The sequence below is a fragment of the Heptranchias perlo genome, chromosome 7 (genome assembly GCF_035084215.1).
Source record: "Heptranchias perlo isolate sHepPer1 chromosome 7, sHepPer1.hap1, whole genome shotgun sequence".
Lineage (NCBI taxonomy): Eukaryota > Metazoa > Chordata > Chondrichthyes > Hexanchiformes > Hexanchidae > Heptranchias > Heptranchias perlo.
In genome coordinates this window covers 38,294,834-38,319,982 of record NC_090331.1, presented here as the reverse complement: position 1 = coordinate 38,319,982, position 25,149 = coordinate 38,294,834, and the positions used below count along the sequence as shown (strand labels likewise).

General features: G+C 49.0%; 1 protein-coding gene across 9 annotated transcripts in view; it reads left to right on the top strand.

Moving 5' to 3' along the window:
* Positions 1-24,936, top strand: part of b3galt1b (UDP-Gal:betaGlcNAc beta 1,3-galactosyltransferase, polypeptide 1b) — a 92,415-nt gene extending 67,479 nt beyond the window's left edge. For all 9 annotated transcript variants that reach the window (XM_067987343.1, XM_067987346.1, XM_067987349.1 and 6 more), the window contains one exon: positions 22,986-24,936. In XM_067987343.1, the coding sequence (XP_067843444.1) occupies positions 23,183-24,163 (981 nt within the window). In that variant the 5' untranslated portion in view covers positions 22,986-23,182 and the 3' untranslated portion in view covers positions 24,164-24,936. The remainder of the gene's footprint in view (positions 1-22,985) is intronic.
* The last annotated feature ends 213 nt before the right edge of the window (positions 24,937-25,149 follow it).

Here is a 25,149-nt window from a genome sequence, read left to right as displayed (position 1 = left end):
GAATCGCTGCAGTCCGTGTGGTGAAGGTTCTCCCACAGTGCTGTTAGGTAGGGAGTTCCAGGATTTTGACCCAGCAACGATGAAGGAACGGTGATATACTTCCAAGTCGGGATGGTGTGTGTCTTGGAGGGGAACGTGCAGGTGGTGTTGTTCCCATGTGCCTGCTGCTCTTCTAGGTGGTAGAGGTCGCGGGTTTGGGAGGTGCTGTCGAAGAAGCCTTGGCGAGTTGCTGCAGTGCATCCTGTAGATGGTACACACTGCAGCCATGGTGCGCCGGTGGTGAAGGGAGTGAATGTTTAGGGTGGTGGATGGGGTACCAATCAAGCGGGCTGTTTTGTCCTGGATGGGTTGAGCTTCTTGAGTGTTGTTGGAGCTGCACTCATCCAGGCAAGTGGAGAGTATTCCATCACACTCCTGACTTGTGCCTCGTAGATGGCGGAAAGGCTTTGGGGAGTCAGGAGGTGAGTAGATGAGTCACTTGCCACAGAATACCCAGCCTCTGACCTGCTCTTGTATTTATGTGGCTGGTCCAGTTAAGTTTCTGGTCAATGGTGACCCCCAGGATGTTGATGGTGGGGGATTCGGCGATGGTAATGCCGTTGAATGTCAAGGGGAGGTGGTTAGACTCTCTCTTGCTGGGGATGGTCATTGCCTGGCACTTATCTGGCGCGAATGTTACTTGCCACTTATGAGCCCAAGCCTGGATGTTGTCCAGGTCTTGCTGCGTGCGGGCTCGGACTGCTTCATGGACTGCGAATGGAACTGAACACTGTGCATTGATGAAGCAGCTGACGATGGCTGGGCCTAGGACACTGCCCTGATGAACTTCTGCAGCAATGTCCTGGGGCTGAGATGATTGGCCTCCAACAACCACTACCGTCTTCCTTTGTGCTAGGTATGACTCCAGCCACTGGAGAATTTGATTCCCATTGACTTCAATTTTACTAGGGCTCCTTGGTGCCACACTCGGTCAAATGCTGCCTTGATGTCAAGGGCAGTCATTCTCATCTCACCTTTGGAATTCAGCTTTTTTGTCCATGCTTGGACCAAGGCTGTAATGAGGTCTGGAGCCGAGTGGTCCTGGCGGAACCCAAACTGAGCATCAGTGAGCAGGTTATTGGTGAATAAGTGCTGCTTGATAGCCACTGTCGACGACACCTTCCATCACTTTGCTGATGATTGAGAGTAGACTGATGGGGTGGTAATTGTCCGGATTGGATTTCTCCTGCTTTTTGTGGACAAAATGTCCACAAAATGTATGATGTGCTGCAATGTGTGAAAAATTAATAATTGAGTGAGTTGGTGATTAAGAAGATAAAAAAATGATCAGCAAAGGATGATACCAGCTATGAACTTGAGAGAGGCCTCCAATATTCCCCTCCCCCGCCCCCCTGTTCCCTCTAATATTTCCACATCCAGAATCTCTATAGTCCTCCCTTTATAAGGAGTCATCACGGCATAGGTGACCTGCCTCTTGTCCCCATTCAGTAATATGTAGCCTTTTCCTGCAAGAAAATCGAAAAGGAACACATGCTGGAGTAAGGAACATGAGAAAACATCTTTGTGCCCAAACAGCCACCTTCTGTGAGTGTGTGAACATGCAGCATACAGGTACCTTGTGTGAGCAGCATCCTCGGTGTTTGTTGCTTGCCACATTCCTGAGGCCACAGGAAAAATGTATTGTGATGGCAACAATGCAGAGTGCCCTGGTAAAACATGGGCATGTGTACATTTGGAGAATAGATGAACAGTTGCTAGTGACCAGTACATAGTTCCTCTGTGATACTGCACCACACTTACACTGATGTGCCATTAAGGTGACTTGTAAGAAAGTATTGTTAAATTGTCAAAAGTGTGAGCATACTTGTGTTGGCAACCTTGCATAGCCCAGCATATTTTTTGCACACCTTCTCCGAGGTTCAGACTACAGGTGAGACAGCATTGACTCTCTCTCACCCTCATCCGGTGCCCTGGCAGCAATTTCTTCTGTTGCAAAAAGATCTTCCTTTCTTTGTAGCACCACCTGCAAAAGCACCTCTTGGAATAGCGCTGTGCTGTCTCTGCACCTTGCTTCTGCCATTTTTCATATTCTGGATGTCAATAGTCCATTAAGAGCACTTGGTACTGTATATTTCTCCTACTGATCCTAATATCATATGGGAGCACCAATTAGTTAAGTTAATTCTCCTTGCATAAGAGTTCACCCAGCATAAGATCAACAACATGTGCGAGGTGCGCAATAAGTACCTCTGTGCCAGGACCACATCACAACCTTGATCAATGGAGCAGTTTGTATTCCAGTTTGTATTCTACAGTAGAATTCAAAGAACATAGGATGTCCTTCTAATGATTTTGCTGCACTTTCACGATGCAGATGCAATTCTGAGTCAGACATACTATGCAATCTATTCTTTCCCTCTCCTGATCAGTGGAATTTGATGTCTGCAATACGCCAGTAAGGAGGACTGAGGGCAGATTAATCAGATGGCTACCATATCACCACCACTACTTTTAATGAAGAGGTGCATTGGCCTCATGCTCTCTCCCTATCTGAAGCCATAAGTTAAACCGCAGCTGTAATTGATAAGTGGTGCATAACTACAAATGATTATTAGTTTGTATGGGAAGGGAGGATTGTTGCTCACAGTTGCCATAGTAATCAGAGTTATTTATTGGAGTAACTTCAACCATGGAGTGGAAATGGTCTGCGTAATTTTATGAAACCATTATCTCCCTGAAACCTAGAAATAATTTCAGTATATAAAAGCAGGCTGCCAAAGACTACTGCAGTGTTCAAAGTGTTAATGGTAGAACAGAGGCACAATGAATAGTTCTTTTTTTTTGACTAAATACACTTGCAGTGGCTAAGCCCACACACATTGATCGGCCCAAGGAAGCTCGTCACTGTAGCACCGATAAGCTTAGAAAAATTACTTTTTAAGAAAAAAAATATCTGCAACATTCCTCAGCAATTCAGATTGGCTGCGTTACAAACTATGGATTCCTAATGATGAGGACAAGAACACTCGGGGGTTATATAGGATTATAGCAATGGTGCACAGATATAATGTTTGTATATGGAGCTGTGAACTCTCCATGCCTCTAATATCCAATGGTGTGAACACTAAACCCTCAGACATTACTTAAGATTACCAGTTAAATATTGTTGTTGCATCATCAAGTTACTTATTGCAAAATATGCATAGTGTATTTGAAAATGTTTCTCTACATTATTAAAGTAACAAATATTCAAATTTGGAAAGCAACCTGTGATTTGCACTTCAAGCAAACCAGTGAGGTTCAACAATAGTGTGCCAAACATGATACAAAATTTAGGAATTTTAATCTGTTCAATGTTAAAGGACAGCGGAGCTCATTCTTTTGTCAAATCTTAACCACTGCTTCCTGATAAATAGCTAAACAGGTGAAATTAGTGAAAGTCTTGGCAAGAATCACATTCTGATACTAGTAGTCATTAAACTCATCAAAGCTTCCATATAGATATTCCAGAGTAGTAAGAGGATCCTGCCAGGCTCATCAAATAACGAGACACAATGTGCTCTGATCGTGTTGGCTTCACCACTCAAGTAAGGTAGTGCCAATTTCTATAGCAACCTGATGTGCTTGTCAATATTTCATAGAATACTGACTTTTTGTTAGTGCAGGCAGTGTTATTCTGCAGCTTTAAAACATTCCACTCATTATAGTGGAAGGTTGAAGCGTTGTACTGTCTGCCTTGGTTATAGTAAAGCCAGCTGTGTCCGACACTAATGATAGCAGATTTCAAACATACAATTTCTTAAATCTCGCATCAGACAAAGGGCTCAATTTTAAACCTAAATTGCAGGTGCGTTGGGGGCGGGGAAAATTGCAGAAATGCAGAGCCGGTTCAGAAGCCGGATCCAATCTGCCGACTTCCGAGTTTCCCACAGATGTACCTGTGTGCACGTGGGCGTCCCGAATCCAGAAGTTCTGCCAGCAGTTAAAGCCGGCGAGATGATAGTTAAAGATCCAAATGTACCTCATTGAGGTATTTAAGGCACTTTACTTGTGACACATTAGGTCGTTAAAACAATTTTTAACTTACCTGGCAGCTTTCCCACAGCTTCCGATTCACGCCTGGTGAAACCAGGCTTGAAGGGCTGGATCAGGCGAAAATGAAACAAAATAAATTAAATAACAAAACATTGCACAAAGTTAAAACACAAAATCAACCTACCTTTCCACCCTGCTCCGATGTCTCCCTCTCCGATCTCCCCCTCTTTCCCCCCCCCCCCGCTGTCGCCCCGATCTTCCCCTCTCCCCCATGTTCTTCTCTTCTCCCCTGATCATCTCCTCTCTCCCCCGATCTTACCCTCTGCCCCCCAATCTTACCCTCTGCCCCCCCGATCTTACCCTCTGCCCCCCCGATCTTACCCTCTGCACCCCCCCGATCTTACCTTCTGCCCCCCGATCTTACCTTCTGCCCCCCAATCTTACCCTCTTCCCCGATCTTACCCTCTTCCCCGATCTCACCCTCTGCCCCCCCGATCTCACCCTCTGCCCCCCCGATCTCAACCTCTGCCCCCCCCGATCTCACCCTCTGCCCCCCCCGATCTCACCCTCTGCCCCCCGATCTCACCCTCTGCCCCCCGATCTCACCCTCTGCCCCCCGATCTCACCCTCTGCCCCCCGATCTCACCCTCTGCCCCCCGATCTCACCCTCTGCCCCCCGATCTCACCCTCTGCCCCCCGATCTCACCCTCTGCCCCCCGATCTCACCCTCTGCCCCCCGATCTCACCCTCTGCCCCCCGATCTCACCCTCTGCCCCCGATCTCACCCTCTGCCCCCGATCTCACCCTCTGCCCCCGATCTCACCCTCTGCCCCCCGATCTCACCCTCTGCCCCCCGATCTCACCCTCTGCCCCCCGATCTCACCCTCTGCCCCCCGATCTCACCCTCTGCCCCCCGATCTCACCCTCTGCCCCCCGATCTCACCCTCTGCCCCCCGATCTCACCCTCTGCCCCCCGATCTCACCCTCTGCCCCCCGATCTCACCCTCTGCCCCCCGATCTCACCCTCTGCCCCCCGATCTCACCCTCTGCCCCCCGATCTCACCCTCTGCCCCCCGATCTCACCCTCTGCCCCCCGATCTCACCCTCTGCCCCCCGATCTCACCCTCTGCCCCCCGATCTCACCCTCTGCCCCCCGATCTCACCCTCTGCCCCCCGATCTCACCCTCTGCCCCCCGATCTCACCCTCTGCCCCCCGATCTCACCCTCTGCCCCCCGATCTCACCCTCTGCCCACCCCCCGATCTTACCCTCTCTCTCCCCCGATCTTACCCGCTCCCTCCCCCGATCTTCCCATCTCCCTCCCCCGATCTTCCCCTCTCCCCCCCCGATCGTCCCCTCTCCACCCCGATCTTACCCTCTCCCCCCTCGATCTTCCCCCTCCCCCCCGATCTTCCCCTCCCCCCCCCCCCGATCTTCCCCTTCCCCCCCCCCGCTCTTCCTCTCTACCCCCGCGATCTTCCCCTTCCCCCCCCGCTCTTCCTCTCTTCCCCCCGCTCTTCCTCTCCCCCCCCCGATCTTCCCCTCTCCCCCCCGATCTTCCCCTCTCCCCCCCGATCTTCCCCTCTCCCCCCCGATCTTCCCCTCTCCCCCCCGATCTTCCCCTCTCCCCCCCGATCTTCCCCTCTCCCCCCCCGTTATTCCCCTCTTCTCCCCCCCGTTATTCCCCTCTTCTCCCCCCCGTTATTCCCCTCTTCCCCCCCCCCCGATCTTCCCCTCTCCCCCCTCGATCTTCCCCCTCCCCCCGATCTTCCCCTTCCCCCCCCCCTCGATCATCCCCCTCCCCCCCGATCTTCCCCTCCCCCCCCTCCCCCCCGCTCTTCCTCTCTTCCCCCCCCGGTCTTCCCCTCTCCCCCCCCCCCCGGTCTTCCCCTCTCCCCCCCGGTCTTCCCCTCTCCCCCCCGGTCTTCCCCTCTCCCCCCCGGTCTTTCCCTCTCCCCCCCGGTCTTCCCCTCTCCCCCCCGGTCTTCCCCTCTCCCCCCCGGTCTTCCCCTCTCCCCCCCGGTCTTCCCCTCTCCCCCCCGGTCTTCCCCTCTCCTCCCCGATCTTCCCCTCTCCCCCCCGTTCTTCCCCTCTCCCCCCCGATCTTCCCCTCTCCCCCCCGTTCTTCCCCTCTCCCTCCCGATCTTCCCCTCTCACCCCCGATCTTCCCCTCTCCCCCCCGATCTTCCCCTCTCCCCCCCGATATTCCCCTCTCCCCCCCGATCTTCCCCTCCCCCCCCCCGATCTTCCCTTCTCCACCGATCTTCCCCTCTCCCCCCCGATCTTCCCCTCTCCCCACCGATCTTCCCCTCTCCCCCCCGATCTTCCCCTCTCCCCCCCGATCTTCCCCTCTCACCCCCGATCTTCCCCTCTCCCCCCTGTTCTGCCCCTCTCCCCCTCGATCTTACCCTCTGCCCCCCCGATCTTACCCTCTGCCCCCACGATCTTCACCTCTCCCCCCCGATCTTCACCTCTCCCCCCTGATCTTCACCTCTCCCCCCCCTGATCTTCACCTCTCCCCCCCTGATCTTCACCTCTCCCCCCTGATCTTCACCTCTCCCCCCCGATCTTCCCCTCTCCCCCCCCGATCTTCCCCTCTCCCCCCCCGATCTTCCCCTCTCCCCCCCCGATCTTCCCCTCTCCCCCCCCGATCTTCCCCTCTACCCCCCCGATCTTCCCCTCTCCCCCCCCGATCTTCCCCTCTGCCCCCCCCGATCTTCCCCTCTGCCCCCTGTTCTTCCCCTCTCCCCCTCGATCTTACCCTCTGCCCCCCCGATCTTACCCTCTGCCCCCCCGATCTTACCCTCTGCCCCCACGATCTTCACCTCTCCCCCCTGATCTTCACCTCTCCCCCCCGATCTTCCCCTCTCCCCCCCCGATCTTCCCCTCTACCCCCCCGATCTTCCCCTCTCCCCCCCGATCTTCCCCTCTCCCCCCCGATCTTCCCCTCTCCCCCCCGATCTTCCCCTCTCCCCCCCGATCTTCCCCTCCCCCCCCCGATCTCCCCTTCTCCACCGATCTTCCCCTCTCCCCCCCGATCTTCCCCTCTCCCCCCCGATCTTCACCTCTCCCCCCTGATCTTCACCTCTCCCCCCTGATCTTCACCTCTCCCCCCCGATCTTCCCCTCTCCCCCCCGATCTTCCCCTCTACCCCCCCGATCTTCCCCTCTGCCCCCCCCGATCTTCCCCTCTGCCCCCCCGATCTTCCCCTCTGCCCCCCCCCGATCTTCCCCTCTGCCCCCTGTTCTTCCCCTCTCCCCCTCGATCTTACCCTCTGCCCCCCCGATCTTACCCTCTGCCCCCCCGATCTTACCCTCTGCCCCCACGATCTTCACCTCTCCCCCCTGATCTTCACCTCTCCCCCCCGATCTTCCCCTCTCCCCCCCCGATCTTCCCCTCTACCCCCCCGATCTTCCCCTCTCCCCCCCGATCTTCCCCTCTCCCCCCCGATCTTCCCCTCTCCCCCCCGATCTTCCCCTCTCCCCCCCGATCTTCCCCTCCCCCCCCCGATCTCCCCTTCTCCACCGATCTTCCCCTCTCCCCCCCGATCTTCCCCTCTCCCCCCCGATCTTCACCTCTCCCCCCTGATCTTCACCTCTCCCCCCTGATCTTCACCTCTCCCCCCTGATCTTCACCTCTCCCCCCCGATCTTCCCCTCTCCCCCCCGATCTTCCCCTCTACCCCCCCGATCTTCCCCTCTAGCCCCCCGATCTTCCCCTCTGCCCCCCCCGATCTTCCCCTCTGCCCCCCCCGATCTTCCCCTCTGCCCCCCCCGATCTTCCCCTCTGCCCCCCCCGATCTTCCCCTCTGCCCCCCCCGATCTTCCCCTCTGCCCCCCCCCGATCTTCCCCTCTGCCCCCCCGATCTTACCCTCTGCCCCCCCCGATCTTACCCTCTGCCCCCCCCGATCTTACCCTCTGCCCCCCCGATCTTACCCTCTGCCCCCCCGATCTTACCCTCTGCCCCCCCCCGATCTTACCCTCTGCCCTCCGATCTTGCCCTTCCCCCCGATCTTACCCTCTCTCTCCCCCGATCTTACCCTCTCTCTCCCCTGATCTACCCCTCTCCCTCCCCCGATCTACCCCTCTGCCCCCCCCGATCTTACCCTCTGCCCCCCCCCGATCTTACCCTCCGCCCCCCCCCCCGATCTTACCCTCTGCCCCCCCCCCGATCTTACCCTCTGCCCCCCCCCCGATCTTACCCTCTGCCCCCCCCGATCTTACCCTCTGCCCCCCCCGATCTTACCCTCTGCCCCCCCCGATCTTACCCTCTGCCCCCCCCGATCTTACCCTCTGCCCCCCCCGATCTTACCCTCTGCCCCCCCCGATCTTACCCTCTGCCCCCCCCGATCTTACCCTCTGCCCCCCCCGATCTTACCCTCTGCCCCCCCCCGATCTTACCCTCTGCCCCCCCCCCCGATCTTACCCTCTGCCCCCCCCGATCTTACCCTCTGCCCCCCCCGATCTTACCCTCTGCCCCCCCCGATCTTACCCTCTGCCCCCCCCGATCTTACCCTCTGCCCCCCCCGATCTTACCCTCTGCCCCCCCCGATCTTACCCTCTGCCCCCCCCCCCGATCTTACCCTCTGCCCCCCCCCCCGATCTTACCCTCTGCCCCCCCCCATCTTACCCTCTGCCCCCCCACGATCTTCCCCTTCCCCCCCCCCGATCTTCCCCTTCCCCCCCCCCGCTCTTCCTCTCTACCCCTGCGATCTTCCCCTTCCCCCCCCGCTCTTCCTCTCTTCCCCCCGCTCTTCCTCTCCCCCCCCCGATCTTCCCCTCTCCACCCCCCCCCCGATCTTCCCCTCTCCACCGATCTTCCCCTCTCCCCCCCGATCTTCCCCTCTCCCCCCCGATCTTCCCCTCTCCCCCCCGATCTTCCCCTCTCCCCCCCGATCTTCCCCTCTCCCCCCCGATCTTCCCCTCTCCCCCCCGATCTTCCCCTCTCCCCCCCGATCTTCCCCTCTCCCCCCTCGCCCGATCTTCCCCTCTCCCCCCCCGCCCGATCTTCCCCTCTCCCCCCCCGTTATTCCCCTCTTCTCCCCCCCGTTATTCCCCTCTTCCCCCCCCCCCCGATCTTCCCCTCTCCCCCCTCGATCTTCCCCCTCCCCCCGATCTTCCCCTTCCCCCCCCCCTCGATCATCCCCCTCCCCCCCGATCTTCCCCTCCCCCCCCTCCCCCCCGCTCTTCCTCTCTTCCCCCCCCGGTCTTCCCCTCTCCCCCCCCCCCCCCCCCCGGTCTTCCCCTCTCCCCCCCGGTCTTCCCCTCTCCCCCCCGGTCTTCCCCTCTCCCCCCCGGTCTTCCCCTCTCCCCCCCCGGTCTTCCCCTCTCCCCCCCGGTCTTCCCCTCTCCCCCCCGGTCTTCCCCTCTCCCCCCCGGTCTTCCCCTCTCCTCCCCGATCTTCCCCTCTCCCCCCCGTTCTTCCCCTCTCCCCCCGATCTTCCCCTCTCCCCCCCGATCTTCCCCTCTCCCCCCCGTTCTTCCCCTCTCCCCCCGATCTTCCCCTCTCACCCCCGATCTTCCCCTCTCCCCCCCGATCTTCCCCTCTCCCCCCCGATCTTCCCCTCTCCCCCCCGATCTTCCCCTCCCCCCCCCCCGATCTTCCCTTCTCCACCGATCTTCCCCTCTCCCCCCCGATCTTCCCCTCTCCCCCCCGATCTTCCCCTCTCCCCCCCGATCTTCCCCTCTCCCCCCGATCTTCCCCTCTCCCCCCCGATCTTCCCCTCTCACCCCCGATCTTCCCCTCTCCCCCCTGTTCTTCCCCTCTCCCCCTCGATCTTACCCTCTGCCCCCCCGATCTTACCCTCTGCCCCCACGATCTTCACCTCTCCCCCCCGATCTTCACCTCTCCCCCCTGATCTTCACCTCTCCCCCCCCTGATCTTCACCTCTCCCCCCCTGATCTTCACCTCTCCCCCCTGATCTTCACCTCTCCCCCCCGATCTTCCCCTCTCCCCCCCCGATCTTCCCCTCTCCCCCCCCGATCTTCCCCTCTCCCCCCCCGATCTTCCCCTCTCCCCCCCCGATCTTCCCCTCTACCCCCCCGATCTTCCCCTCTCCCCCCCCGATCTTCCCCTCTGCCCCCCCCCGATCTTCCCCTCTGCCCCCTGTTCTTCCCCTCTCCCCCTCGATCTTACCCTCTGCCCCCCCGATCTTCCCCTCTGCCCCCACGATCTTCACCTCTCCCCCCTGATCTTCACCTCTCCCCCCCGATCTTCCCCTCTGCCCCCCCCGATCTTCCCCTCTGCCCCCCCCCGATCTTCCCCTCTGCCCCCCCCGATCTTCCCCTCTGCCCCCCCGATCTTCCCCTCTGCCCCCCCGATCTTCCCCTCTGCCCCCCCGATCTTCCCCTCTGCCCCCCCGATCTTCCCCTCTGCCCCCCCGATCTTACCCTCTGCCCCCCCGATCTTACCCTCTGCCCCCCCGATCTTACCCTCTGCCCCCCCGATCTTACCCTCTGCCCCCCCGATCTTACCCTCTGCCCCCCCCCGATCTTACCCTCTGCCCTCCGATCTTGCCCTTCCCCCCGATCTTACCCTCTCTCTCCCCCGATCTTACCCTCTCTCTCCCCTGATCTACCCCTCTCCCTCCCCCGATCTACCCCTCTGCCCCCCCCGATCTTACCCTCTGCCCCCCCCGATCTTACCCTCCGCCCCCCCCCCGATCTTACCCTCCGCCCCCCCCCCCGATCTTACCCTCTGCCCCCCCCCGATCTTACCCTCTGCCCCCCCCGATCTTACCCTCTGCCCCCCCCGATCTTACCCTCTGCCCCCCCCGATCTTACCCTCTGCCCCCCCCGATCTTACCCTCTGCCCCCCCCCGATCTTACCCTCTGCCCCCCCCCCGATCTTACCCTCTGCCCCCCCCGATCTTACCCTCTGCCCCCCCCGATCTTACCCTCTGCCCCCCCCGATCTTACCCTCTGCCCCCCCCGATCTTACCCTCTGCCCCCCCCGATCTTACCCTCTGCCCCCCCCGATCTTACCCTCTGCCCCCCCCCCCCGATCTTACCCTCTGCCCCCCCCCCGATCTTACCCTCTGCCCCCCCCCATCTTACCCTCTGCCCCCCCCCATCTTACCCTCTGCCCCCCCCGATCTTACCCTCTGCCCCCCCCCGATCTTACCCTCTGCCCTCCGATCTTGCCCTTCCCCCCGATCTTACCCTCTCTCTCCCCCGATCTTACCCTCTCTCTCCCCCGATCTTACCCTCTCTCTCCCCCGATCTACCCCTCGCCCCCCGATCTTCCCCTCTCCCCCCCGATCTTCCCCTCCCCCCACCGATCTTCCCTTCCCCCCCGATCTTCCCCTCTTCCCCCCCCCCGATTTTCCCCTCTCCCCCCCCCCCACCGATCTTCCCCTCTCCCCCCCCGATCTTCCCCTCTCCCCCCCCCGATCATCCCCTCTCCCCCCCCCCCCGATCTTCCCCTCTCCCCCCCGATCTTCCCCTCTCCCCCCCGATCTTCCCCTCTCCCCCCCGATCTTCCCCTCTCCCCCCCGATCTTCCCCTCTCCCCCCCGATCTTCCCCTCTCCCCCCCGATCTTCCCCTCTCCCCCCCGATCTTCCCCTCTCCCCCCCGATCTTCCCCTCTCCCCCCCGATCTTCCCCTCTCCCCCCCGATCTTCCCCTCTCCCCCCCGATCTTCCCTTCTCCCCCGATCTTACACTCTGCCCCCCCCGATCTGACAGAAACGTAAGATATTTAATTGATATACTTTTTAATTAGAGTTAAGATTTGAGATTACAGGTATAAAATACTAATTGGAAACCTTTTAAAAGATTTATCATTCCCCTGATATCTCAATAAAATTATCCAGAACTACCTAAACAATACAGATCAGAAAGATTCCAGGTTTGATCCCCATGTGCTGAGCTAACTGATTTTAGCCAGGGTGGCGGTAAGGGGAGGATTGCAATGCCCCTACCATCTCCTCAACACCTGGGATAGAGAGGGGGAAATTAGCCAGAATTACTCCTGGTCACTTTTCAGTGACTGTTGAAATGGACTTATAAGGACATGATCGGGTTCTGGCACGATGTCCCCTTGATCAAATAGATTGCTGACACTCATTGACTAGGCTTACACACCCATCGTGATCATTTGGGCAAGATACTGCAAGAGCACCCAGTCAGTGGAACCATATCTCAGCATGTAACTAACGCCTTTAGCAGAGCAGGGGAGCTGAGAAAATTGGCAAGGAAAAAATACTAAAGGAAGATAGCAGGACAAGCTGGGTTGGGTTGCACTAGACCAACTGTTTAGAGTCTTCATTCACTTAGAGGTTTTACATTCATTGTCAAATTAAATTATGGACTCAAATGGAGATGAATCAACATCATATAAAGAACATCTCATTCTGATAAATTGACTCGTTTTTTTATTACCAGGTTTATAAACAGAACTGTGCAATTAAAGAATCAGTGACACAATGATTCACCATGTAACAGTTTATTCAAAGATGAAAATGTCACTGTGAAAGGTAACGTGGTTCACACTGTGGAAGGTGTAACTTCTGCTGCAGCGGGAACTTCCTGGCAGCCAATATATCACCTTTGGATTGAAAATTGACTTAATGATCGAAAATAGATGATGATGATGATGATGAAAAATGGAAAAAAGCTTTGTCTGAATGACTGACTAATCTGTATGTAGTACACTATTACACCACAAATAATATGAAGAAAGAACTTCTAAAATTCAATAATGATACCAGTTTAAAGGCCATTAACAGCATTGAGAAGGATTTGGATAAATAAAGTGGATGAGTTTAGGGAAGACAAATGGATCTTGAAATGGATAAGTATAAAATATGTAGAATTACAAAGAACGTACAGCACAGAAACAGGCCATTCGGTCCAACAGGTCTGTGCCGGGTTGTTTATACTCCACACGAGCCTCCTCCCTCCTTACTTCATCTAACCCTATCAGCATATCCTTCTATTCCTTTCTCCCTCATGTGCTTATCTAGCTTCCCCTTAAATTCATCTATGATATTTGCCTCAACTACTCCTTGTGGTAGCGAGTTCCACATTCTAACTACTCTCCGGGTAAAGAAGTTTCTCCTGAATTCCCTATTGGATTTATTAGTGATTATCTTATATTTATGGCCCTTAATTCTGGACTCCCCTGCAAGTGGAAACATCTCTATGTTTATGCTATCAAACCCTTTCATAATCTTAAAGACCTCTATCAGGTCACCCCTTAGTCTTCTCTTTTCTAGAGAAAAGAGCCCCTGCCTGTCCAGTCTTTCCTGATAGGTATAACCTCTCAGTTGTGGTATCATCCGAGTAAATGTTTTTGCACCTTCTCTAGTGCCTCTTTATTCTTTTTACAATATGGAGACCAGAACTGTTCACCGTACTCCAAGTGTGGCCTAACCAAGGTTTTTCTATACAAGTTTAACATAACTTCTCTGCTTTTCAATTCTATCTCTCTAGAAATGATCCCCAGTGCTTGGTTTGCTTTTGTATGGTCTTATTAACCTATGTCACTACTTTTAGTGATTTGTGTATCTGTACCCCCAGATCCCTTTGCTCCTCTATCCCATTTAGACTCTTATTATCCAAGCAGTATGTGGCCCCCTTACTCTTCCTACCAAAATGTAATACTTCACACTTATCTATATTGAAATTCATTTGCCAATTATATGCCCAGTCTGCAAGTTTATTAATGTCTTCCTATATTTTGTCACAGTCCTCCTCAGTATAAACTATACCCACCAATTTGGTGTCGTCCGCAAATTTTGAAATTGTGCGTCCGATTCCCGAGTCCAAGTCGTTTATGTAAATGGCAAACAACAGCACCAATCCTTGTGGAACACCAGTTCCCACCTTTTACCAGTCTTAGTAGCTACCTTTAACTCCTACTCTCTGTTTTCTGTTTTGTAGCCAGCCTGCTATCCATTCTGCTACTCGTCCCCTGACTCCACATGCTCTGACCTTAGTCATGAGTCTACTATGTGGTACCTTATCATGGGCCTTTTGAAGAAACTTTTAGCTAGAGCTCGGGCAGTTGGCAGCACTTCCTGCACATGTGGTTTTCCAGGACACATGAAGTGTTCTGAAGTTCCCACATGGCACAGGATGTACATGCGACAGGCCCCAGCAGTGCTGCCATGTAGCTACAGTTATTTAAACTGTTTGTTTAGCTTTAAGGCAATATACTGTTGATCTGACACTACAACACTAATCACTAAAGAACACTAACCAACCACTAAAGACACTAACCACTGAGAACAATAATCTCTGAAAATACTAACCAATGAACTAAATACTTACTTACCCTTGGCACTCCTCCTTGTCCTGTGATGTCACTTTTGACTTTTTCTTGATTTTTTTGATTTCTCGAATGCCTCCCTTTTATGCTCCACTCTGTCTTCACCAGGTCTTTTAAAATGGTTTTGTATTTTTTTAGTTAAATTTTAAAAGTGGATAGATTAGTTTATAGTTCCTTGGTTTAAATCACAAAGCACCTCCTCCCCCCTCTGCACCTAATTCCCACACTCACCAAATTCCCAGTTGAAAGTCCTCACTCTGTTATCAATTCACTCTGTCATTACCAACCTGTGAGCTAAATATACTACCTAATATATTACATCTACTGCATTACTCTTGTCTACCCTTTCTGTTACTACAAAGAATTCAATAAGGTTGGTCAAGCATGCCCTTCCCTTTCATGTTGACTGCTGTTTATTATATTTTCGATTTCTTGATGTTTCTAGACAGAGCATAAGCACAGAGGTTAGTAATGACACAGAGTGAACCTCTAACAGAGTGAAAACTTTCAACTGGGAATTTGGTGAGTGTGGGAATTAGGTGCAGAGGGGGGAGGAGGTGCTTTGTGATTTAAACCAAGGAACTATAAACTAATCTATCCACTTTTAAAATTTAACTAAAAAAATACAAAAACATTTTAAAAGACCTGGACGAAGACAGAGTGGAGCATAAAAGGGAGGCACTCGAGAAATCAAAAAAATCAAGAAAAATTCATAAGTGAATTCACAAGGCAAGGAGGAGTGCCGAGGGTAAGTAAGTATTTAGTTCATTGGTTAGTATTTTCAGAGATTATTGTTCTCAGTGGTTAGTGTCTTTAGTGGTTGGTTAGTGTTTTTAGTGGTTAGTGTTGTAGTGTCAGATTAACAGTATATTGCCTTAAAGCTAAACAAACAGTTTAAATAACTGTAGCTACATGGCAGCACTGCTGGGGCCTGTCGCATGTACATCCTGTGCCATGTGGGAACTTCAGAACACTTCATGTGTCCTGGAAAACCACATGTGCAGGAAGTGCTGCCAACTGCCCGAGCTCGAGCTTAAAGTTTCTGAGCTTGGGGGGCAGTTGGTGTCACTACAGTGCATATGGGAAGTTGAGAGTTTCATGAAAAGCATGTTTCAGGAGGTGGTCACCCCGCAGCTACATAGAGTTCAGGCGGAGAGGGAGTGAGTGACCACCATTCAGACTAGGAGGAACAGGCAGGCAGTGCAAGAGCCCCCTGGGAGTGTGGCACTCACAAACTGTTATTCAGTGTTGAATACCAGTGAGGGTGATGGTACCTCGGGGCAGTGCAGTCAGGAGCAAATCCATGGCACTGTGGGAGACTTAGCTGGACAAGGGGACATAAGAAATGCAGTTGTTATAGGAGATTCGATAGTCAGGGGGATAGAGAGGCATTTCTACAACTGCCAACGTGAGTCCCGCATGATGTGTTGCCTCCCTGGTGCCAGGGTAAAGGACAACACTGAGAGGGTGCTGAATATTTTGAGGGGGGATGGGGAACAGCCAGAAGTCGTGGTCCATGTCCTAGAAAGGAAAAGCTTCGATGTCCTGCAGTCAGAGTTTCAGAAGCTAGGGAGGAAGTTAAAAAGCAGGACCTCAAAGGTAGTAATCTCTCGATTACTCCCAGTGTGATGCGCTAGTGAGTAAAGGAATAGTAGGATAAGAAAGGTTAATGCGTGGTTGGAGCAATGGTACAGGAGGGATGGCTTCAAATTCCTGGGGCATCGGGACCAATTCTGGGACAGGAGGTATCTGTTCAAGATGGACAGGTTGCACCTCAACAGAGCTGGGACCCCCAATGTCCTCATGGGAATGTTAACTAGTGCTGTGGGGAAGGTTTTAAACTAATTTGGCAGGGGATGGGCACCAGGATGAAACATTAGAGAGGAGAAACAAGGTGCACAGAGGACTGGGAGGGACAATTAGCACTAGAGTGAAGAATTCTTCAGAAATAAGAGGGATCAGACAGGGGGCAAATGCAAGGCAGTTAAAGATGAGTTTATAGTGCATGTACGTAAATGCACGTAGCGTGGTAAATAAGGTTGGTGAGGTGCAGGCTCAAGTCACTAAATGGGACTATGATATAGTGGCAATAACAGAGACCTGGCTCAAAGAAGGGGATGACTAGGCACTTAATACTCCTGGTTACCAGGTATTCAGGAAAGATAGGGAAGGGAAGAAAGGAGTGTGGCGGCAGTATTGATCATAGGAACTATAATAGCACTGGAAAGGGATGATGTAGTTGAGGGGTCAAAGACAAAATCTATTTGGTTAGAATTAAGGAACAATGGATGAGCTATTACGTTACTAGGAGAATACTATAGGCCACCAAATAGTGGGAAGGAGATAGAGGAGCAAATTTGCAAGCAACTTAAGAAAGATGCAAGAACTATAGAGTAGTAATATTGAGGAACTTCAATTATCCCAATATAGATTGGAATAGTAACAGTGTAAAGGGCAAAGATGGGGAGGAATTCCTGAAATGTATACCAGAGAACTTTCTGGAACAGTGCGTTTCCAGCCCAACCAAGAAGTAATCAGTACTGGATCTAGTTTTGGGGAATGAAGTGAGGCAGGCGGAACATGTTTCAGTGGGGGAGCATTTGGGGAACAGTGATCATAATATCATTAAGTTTAGAATAGTTATGAAAAAGTACAAGGAACAATCAAATGTGAAAATACTTAACTGAAGGAGGGCTAATTTCAATGAGATAAAAAGGGATCTTGCCCAGATGGTTTGGAATCAAAAATTGGTAGGCAAAACAGTAATTGAACAATGGGAGGCCTTCTAGGAAGAGTTGGTTCGGTAGAGAGTAGGCGCATTTCTACGGTGGGGGGGGGGGGCGGGGGAAGGAAGGGCTTCCAAAGCTAGAGCTCCCGGGATGACTAAAGATATAGAGATTAAAATGAAACAGAAAAAGCAGGCTTATGAAGAATCTAAGGTTCATAATGCAGTAGAGAACCAGGCTGAATACAGAAAGTACAGAGGAGATCTAAAAAAGGGAATAAGAGGGGCAAAGAAAGAGTATGAGAATAGATTAGCAGCTAACATAAAAGGGAACCCAAAAGTCTTTCATAAACATGTAAATAGTCAAAGGAAGGGTGGGACTGATTAGGGACAAAAAAGGAGATCTTCTTGTGGAGACTGAGGTACTAAATGAATACTTCACATCCGTCTTCACTGAAGAAGAGGGTGCTGCCATTGTAGCAGTAAAGGAGGAGGTAGTAGCAATATTGGATAAGTTAAAAATAGATAAAGAGGAGGTACTTAAAAGTATGGCAGTACTCAAAGTAGAAAAGTCACCCGGTCCAGCTGGGATGCATCCTGGATTACCGAGGGAAGCAAGGGTGGAAATTGTAGAGGCTGTGGCCACAATCTTCTAATCCTCCTTAGAAATGGGACGGTGTCGGAGGATTGGAGGATTGCAAATGTTATACCCCTGTTCAAAAAAGGGGAGAGGGATAAGCCCAGCAATTACAGGCCAGTCAGCCTAACATCAGTGGTGGGGAAACTTTAAGACAATAATCTGAGACAAAATTAATTGGCGCTTGGGAAAGTATGGGCTAATAAATGAAAGTCAGCACGGATTTGTTAAAGGAAAATCGTGTTTAACTAACCTGATAGAGCTGATAGAGAGTAGATGAGGGTAGTGCAGTTGATGTGGTGTATATGGACTTTCAAAAGGCGTTTAGTAAAGTGCCGCATGGTAGGCTTATCAACAAGATTGCGGCCCATGGGATAAAGGGGGCAGCAGCAACTTGGACACAAAATTGGCTAAGTGACAGGAAACAGAGAGTAGTGGTGAATGGTTGTTTTTCAGACTGGAGGGAGGTGTACAGTGGTGTTCCCCAGGTCGGTGCTGGGACCACTGCTTTTCTTGATATAAAAGATTTGGACTTGGGAGTACAGGGCACAATTTCAAAATTTGCAGATGACACAAAACTTGGAAAGTAGTAAACAGTGAGGTGGATAGTGATAGACTTCAAGAGGCGGCATGGGCGGACACATGGCAGATGAAATTTTATGCAGAAAAATGCGAAGTGATATATTTTGGTCGGAAGAATGAGGAGAGGCAATATTAACTAGAGGGCACAACTCTAAAAGGGGTAAAGGAACAGAGAGATCTGGGGGTATATGTACACAAATCATTGAAGGTGGCAGGGCAGGTTGAGAAAGCGGTTAAAAAAGCATACGGGATCCTGGGCTTTATAAGTAGAGGCATAGAGTACAAAAGTATGGATGTCATGATGAACCTTTATAAAACACTCGTTCGGCCACAACTGGAGTATTGTGTCCAGTTCTGGGCACCGCATTTTGGAAAGATGTGAAGGCCTTAGAGAGGGTGCAGAAGAGATTTACTAGAATGATTCCAGGGATGAGGGACTTTAGTTACGTAGATAGACTGGAGAAGCTGGGGTTGTTCTCTTTGGAACAGAGACGGTTGCGAGGAGATTTGATAGAGGTATTCAAAATCATGAAGGGTCTAGACAGGGTAGATACAGAGAAACTGGTCCCATTGGCAGAAGGGTCAAGGACATAGATTTAAGGTAAATGGCAAAAGAATCAAAGGTGACATGAGGAAAAACTTTTTTATACAGTGAGTGGTTAGGATCTGGAATGCACTGCCCGAGGGGGTGGTGGAGGCAGATTCAATCATGGCCTTCAAAAGGGAACTGGATAAGTACTTGAAAGGAAAAAATTTGCAGGGCTACAGGGATAGGGCGGGAGAGTGGGACTAGCTGGATTGCTCTTGCATAGAGCCGGCGCGGACTCGGTGGGCCGAATGGCCTCCTTCCGTGCTGTAACCTTTTTATGGTTCTATATTGTGTATATGGACTTTCAAAAGGCATTTGATAAAGTACCACATAATAGACTGGTTAGCAAAATTAAAGCCCATGGGATTAAAGGGACAGTGGCAGCATGAATACAAAATTGGCTGAGGGACAGAAAGCAGAGAGTAGTGGTGAACGGTTGTTTTTCATACTGGAGGGAAGTATACTGTGTTGTTCCCCAGGGGTCAGTATTAGGACCGCTGCTCTTTTTGATATATATTTAATGACCTGGACTTGGGTATAGAGGGTGTAATTCCAAAGTTTGCAGATAACACGAAACTCGGAAATGTTGTAAACAATGTGGAGGATAATAACAGACTTCAGGAGGACATAGACAGACTGGTGAAATGGGCAGACACATGGCAGATGAAATTTAATGCAGAGAAGTGTGAAGTGATACATTTTGGTATGAAGAATGAGGAGAGACAATATAAACTAAATGGTACAATTTTAAAGGGAGTGCAGGAACAGAGAGACCTGGGGGTGCACGTACACAAACCTTTGAAGGTGGCAGGACAAGTTGAGAAGGCTGTTTTTTTTAAAAAAAGCATATGGGATCCTGGGCTTTATTATTAGAGGCATAGAGTACAAAAGCAAGGAAGTTATGCTAAACGTTTATAAAACACTGGTTCGGCCTCAGCTGGAGTATTGTGTTCAATTCTGGCCACCACACTTTAGGATGTCTAGGCCTTAGAGAGGGTGCAGAGGAGATTTATTAGAATGGCACCAGGGATGAGGGACTTCAGTTATGCAGAGAGACTGGAGAAGCTGGGGTTGTTCTCCTTAGAATAGAGGAGGTTAAGGGGAGATTTGATAGAGGTCTTCAAAATCAAGAATGGTTTTGACGAGTAAATAATGGGAAATTGTTTCCAGTGGCAGAAGTGTTGGTAACCGGAGGACACAGATTTATGGTGATCAGCAAAAGGGCCAGAGGTGACATGAGGAAACATTTTTTTACACAGCGAGTTGTAATGATCTGAAATGCATTGCCTGAAAGGGTGGTGGAAGCAGATGCAATAGTAACTTTCAAAGGGGAATTGGATAAATACTTGAAGGGAAAAAATTCACCGGCCTATAAGGGAAAAGCAGGGGAATGGAACTAATTGGATAGCTCTTTCAAAGAGCCAGCATAGGCATGATGGGCTGAATGGCCTCTTCCTGTGCTGTACCTAGTACGATACTATATTTTTCTATTACATCTTTGAGTAAGAATTCCACTAACCTTCCTACCACCAACATTAAGCTAGTTGGTCTATAGTTCCCTGAAATGGTTCTCTCTCCCTTTTTAAATATTGGAATCACATTAGTTGACAGGCAGTCCTCTGACAGTATTCCCTTTTCTAATGAATTTTTATATGTATGTAATAGTGCCTCTGCTATCTCTTCCCTAACTTCTTTTAATACGTGCAGATGCAATCCATCCGGACCAGGGGTTTTATCCTCTCTTAAGTTTGATTAGTTTATCAAATAATCTCCCCTCTATTATAAATGTCTTTTTTGATCTCCTCTTCTAATGTCTTGCCCACCATGTTAGTCTCCCTGGTAAATACTGAAGCAAAGTAATTATTTAATATTTCTGCCATTTTGCTGTCATTACCTGTGAGTTTATTGTGTGCATTCCTAACCTGATTTTTCTTTTGTTATTTTCTGTCTGTAGAACACTTTATTTCTTTTTATATTCCTTGATAATTTAATTTCGTAGTTTCTCTTTGCCTTCCTAATTTTTTTTTAAACTTCTTTCCTAACCTTTTTGTATTCCCTTTTGTCATCCTCTTCTTTGTTGTCTATGTACTTAGTGTATGCCTTTTTCTTTTAGTTTCAATTTTGCCCTTATTTCTTTATTCATCCATGCTGTATCATTACTGGCTAGTTCGTTCTTGTTTTTTAGTGGGATATATTTCTCCAGGACACTCTTGATCACCATTTTAAATGTTTCGTACTGCTGTTTTATTTCTTTGTTTATCAGTAAATTTTTTCCAGTTTATTTTCCCCAGTTCCATTCTCATCCCCTGAAAATCAGCTTTTTTCTAGTTTATTACTTTGGTCTTTGTCTTATTTATGTCCTTCTCCTTATCAAAACAATATACATTGAAACATGGAATATGTGTGGACAGTGGATGAGTATCCATTGGATCAAATGGGAAAGGATAAGAACCAGCTTAAGGGCATTTGATTATTGTTTCCATACTGAAGGGGTGCTGCACTATCAGAAGTGCCATCTTTTGGATGAGACGTTAAACAAAACGGCCCATCTGCCTTTTCAGGTAGACATAAAAGATCCCATGGCACTATTTGAAGAAGAGCAGAGGAGTTCCCCCGGTGACCCGGTAAACATTTAATCCTCAACCAACACCACCAAAAACAGAATATTTGGTCATTTAACCATTGCAGTTTGTGGTACCCTTGCTGTATGCAAATTGATTGCCACCTTTGTCCACATTACAACATTGACTATACTTCCAAAGTACTGCATTGGCTGGAAACCACTTTGGGATGACCTGAGGTCATGAAAGGCACTATATCAATGCAAGTTGTTTATTTGCCTATTTGGAACAGGTTACTTTGCCCCTGTATGATTAATGGGTAAGACCACTTGAACATATTGACTTTGTGCGATCGTGTAAAATGGGTGATAGTGAATTGGCAGCCCATTTTACATCTCTCCCGATTTTTTATTTCCATTGAAGTCAATGAAAATGAAAATTGGGAGAGATGTAAAACAGGCTGCCAATTTGCTATCACCTGTTTTACACTATAGCACAAAGTCAAAATCTACCCTATTGTCTGAGATTTCAGAGAAGCGTGGGTAGGATAATACTGGAATTTTGGGCAAGGATGCATAAATACTGGAACTTTAATGTTGAAGTTGCAGAATAACTTTGGAATCAAGACCGAGAGCAGTATGACATCAGCTGGAAAACAAAGTTTCACACTGCTTGAGTTTGATACCACATGGATTATGGCTCTCGCGCAGTATCAAACCCAGTTTTAAAAGTGCGCGGGGATCTCCAGTGCACTTTTTAGACGTGCCCCAAGTTCATTTAACTGTTTAAAGAGTGCAGACACTCCCACTGGCACTCTCAAGATATTTAAATCCTTAACACACATGTCCAAAAACAATAGGAACTCCCATTTACTATAGTTTACATTAGGACCATTAAAAATTATTCAACATGAATTGTAAAAATGAGGTGGAGACAATATTTTCTGAATAGGGAATATACATTGCTGAGGGGGCTAGTAATATATAATAACCAATGTACGAACATACAAAAACGACAGATAGGAAATGTCCATCCCGCCTGTCCCACACAATTATGATGCCTTATGCATCACAGTACATACATTCCCTACCATCCAGAGCTATATAATCTCCTGGGAGAGGCAATAAAAAATTAAAAACCCAGGCCATATAGGGGGGGAAAAATGGAAATTTCCTCTCCGACCCCGTTAGGTGACCAAAACTAGTCCTGGAGAACACAATGGCCCTGATTTATGTTACAGGATTAATACTATCATTTAGTATGTGTATACTTCTATATAAGAGTATAGCACCTCCTAGTGAAGTGAACATTCTTCCCTTTCTACCTCCCCTGTGGTACAGGAAAGGCTTGGCTTTCTTTATTGCTATATTCAACAACTTAGTTTGATCTTCACAATACAACCTTCAAACTTCTTGGTTTGATGCTGTCTAGTTAAATTATTTTAATAATCTAACAGCAAATTTCAGTAAAGAGTATTAACTAAGTTGTGTAACTTAGATCACAATGAATATTAACTAGTAAAAGAAATCAGTTGTAAAGTTTGGTGGACTGAATATTAATGCATTTTTTTTATTATTTTTCCACAGATATATGTGAAACTATACTAATTAGCCATGTACAGAGTGACCTTGCAGAGAATCAGCAAGGATTCCTGCTTGAACAGAATGGTTGAATTTTCATGAGCTTGTTGTACACAATGTCATAAGCCTCAAAAATCGAATGTTTGATTCTGCAGCAATGTTGTCTTACATGGGACGTGATGTAACATAAAAGGAACATCAAAATGGCTTCAAAGGTCTCATGTTTATATATTTTAACAGTTGTTTGCTGGGCAAGTGCTCTGTGGTACTTGAGTGCAACACGTCCCTCATCCTCTTTTGTTCCACACAGTTCATTTTCACGTGTTCTAGTTGAGAGAAAAAATTTCAGCTTTAATAACATTCGAACTCGGTCACTGAACCCACATAATTTCAATTACCTTATTAATGAGCCTAACAAATGCGAGCAATTTAGTCCTTTCTTAGTGATCCTTATAAGCACAACACACAAAGACTTTGATGCACGACAGGCCATACGGGAAACATGGGGAGATGAAAACAACTTCAAAGGAATACAACTGGTCACTTTGTTTCTGCTTGGAAAAAACATAGACCATGTTTTGAATGAGATGGTAGAACAGGAAAGCCAAATTTTTCATGACATCATTGTGGAGGACTTTCTGGATTCCTACCACAACCTTACCCTGAAAACTTTAATGGGTGTGAAGTGGATAGCCAACTTTTGCCCAAAAGCAAAGTATGTCATGAAAACTGACAGTGATATTTTTGTTAATATGGACAATTTGATCTATAAATTACTCAAGCCAAACACAAAGCCCCGGAGAAGGTATTTTACTGGCTATGTCATCAATGGGGGACCTATACGGGACATTCGCAGCAAGTGGTACATGCCCAGAGATTTATATCCGGACAGCAATTACCCACCGTTCTGTTCAGGCACAGGATATGTATTTTCTACAGATGTGGCTGAAGCTATTTACAAAACATCTCTTCATACTAGGATGCTGCATCTTGAGGATGTCTATGTTGGACTTTGTCTGCGGAAGCTTGGCATTCATCCCTTTCAGAATAGTGGTTTCAATCACTGGAAGGTTTCATACAGTCTGTGCAGGTATCGTAGAGTTATTACAGTGCACCAGATATCTCCTGAAGAAATGCAGAGGATCTGGAATGAGATGTCAAGCAAAAAACATCTTCGATGCTAAATATACTAAAATAATATATGAATGGTTTACAAATGCTTCTAGTTGCCACTCAGTTTCCAATCAGCAATCTATGTCAGTTCACTATGAAAGACAGTAAAAATGTTTTTACAGCAGAAAAATAGTTTAAACTGCTCATTATGGCACCCACTGTCAGGTTAATCTATTCAGTATTTATACCTAACAGTTAATAACTGTAATTACTATCATAAACAGGAACTAATTGAACTGCTCTTGTTTGTTGTACTGTAAATTTTAAGTAAAACATAAGTTAGATGTATGTTTTAAGTGAATTTAAAAAATGATTGTGCATTAACAAATAGGTATCAAGGGATTAACAAATAATGCTATTGCTAAAAGTGATATTTATTTATTATACATTTATTGTGTTAATTGCTTAAGAAGAATGTGCATTCTCCAAGATTTTCAACTTAAATTATCCTCTTGGTAATTAAGTATTTCATATAAATTAGATCAAATGAATGATACACAGACTAGAGGAGACACATACAAGGTAGAGTTTGATTTAGGAATACAGATCCCACATACAATGGCACTGGTCTAACCATCCAGTCCAGTGTGACTTACTTAGCCTACATAATATCCATATTTATTTCATCATTATATATGGATGTTACTATTTTTCTTTAAGAAGGCTGCATCTGGTTACCTTGAATGCATTATCTTACCTGTCCTACAGCAGGTACTGGATGAAGTACTGCTAAAATATGTCAGATTATTATTTGATGAAGGTAAATAAAAAGTTTGTATTTTAATGCATTCAACTTATACTTTTAATGACATATTTGGTTATTGTAATTAGTGTGAAAATAAGTGTTTGTGTTTTTAAAGTGTGGATTGGGTAACAGGTAATTGGGTGATTTTAATGGTTACATTGTATGTATATATATTTTGTGTGTATATGTATATTATATATATATATATATATATATATACAGCATTAAGCTTCATCTAATGAATATTAAAAC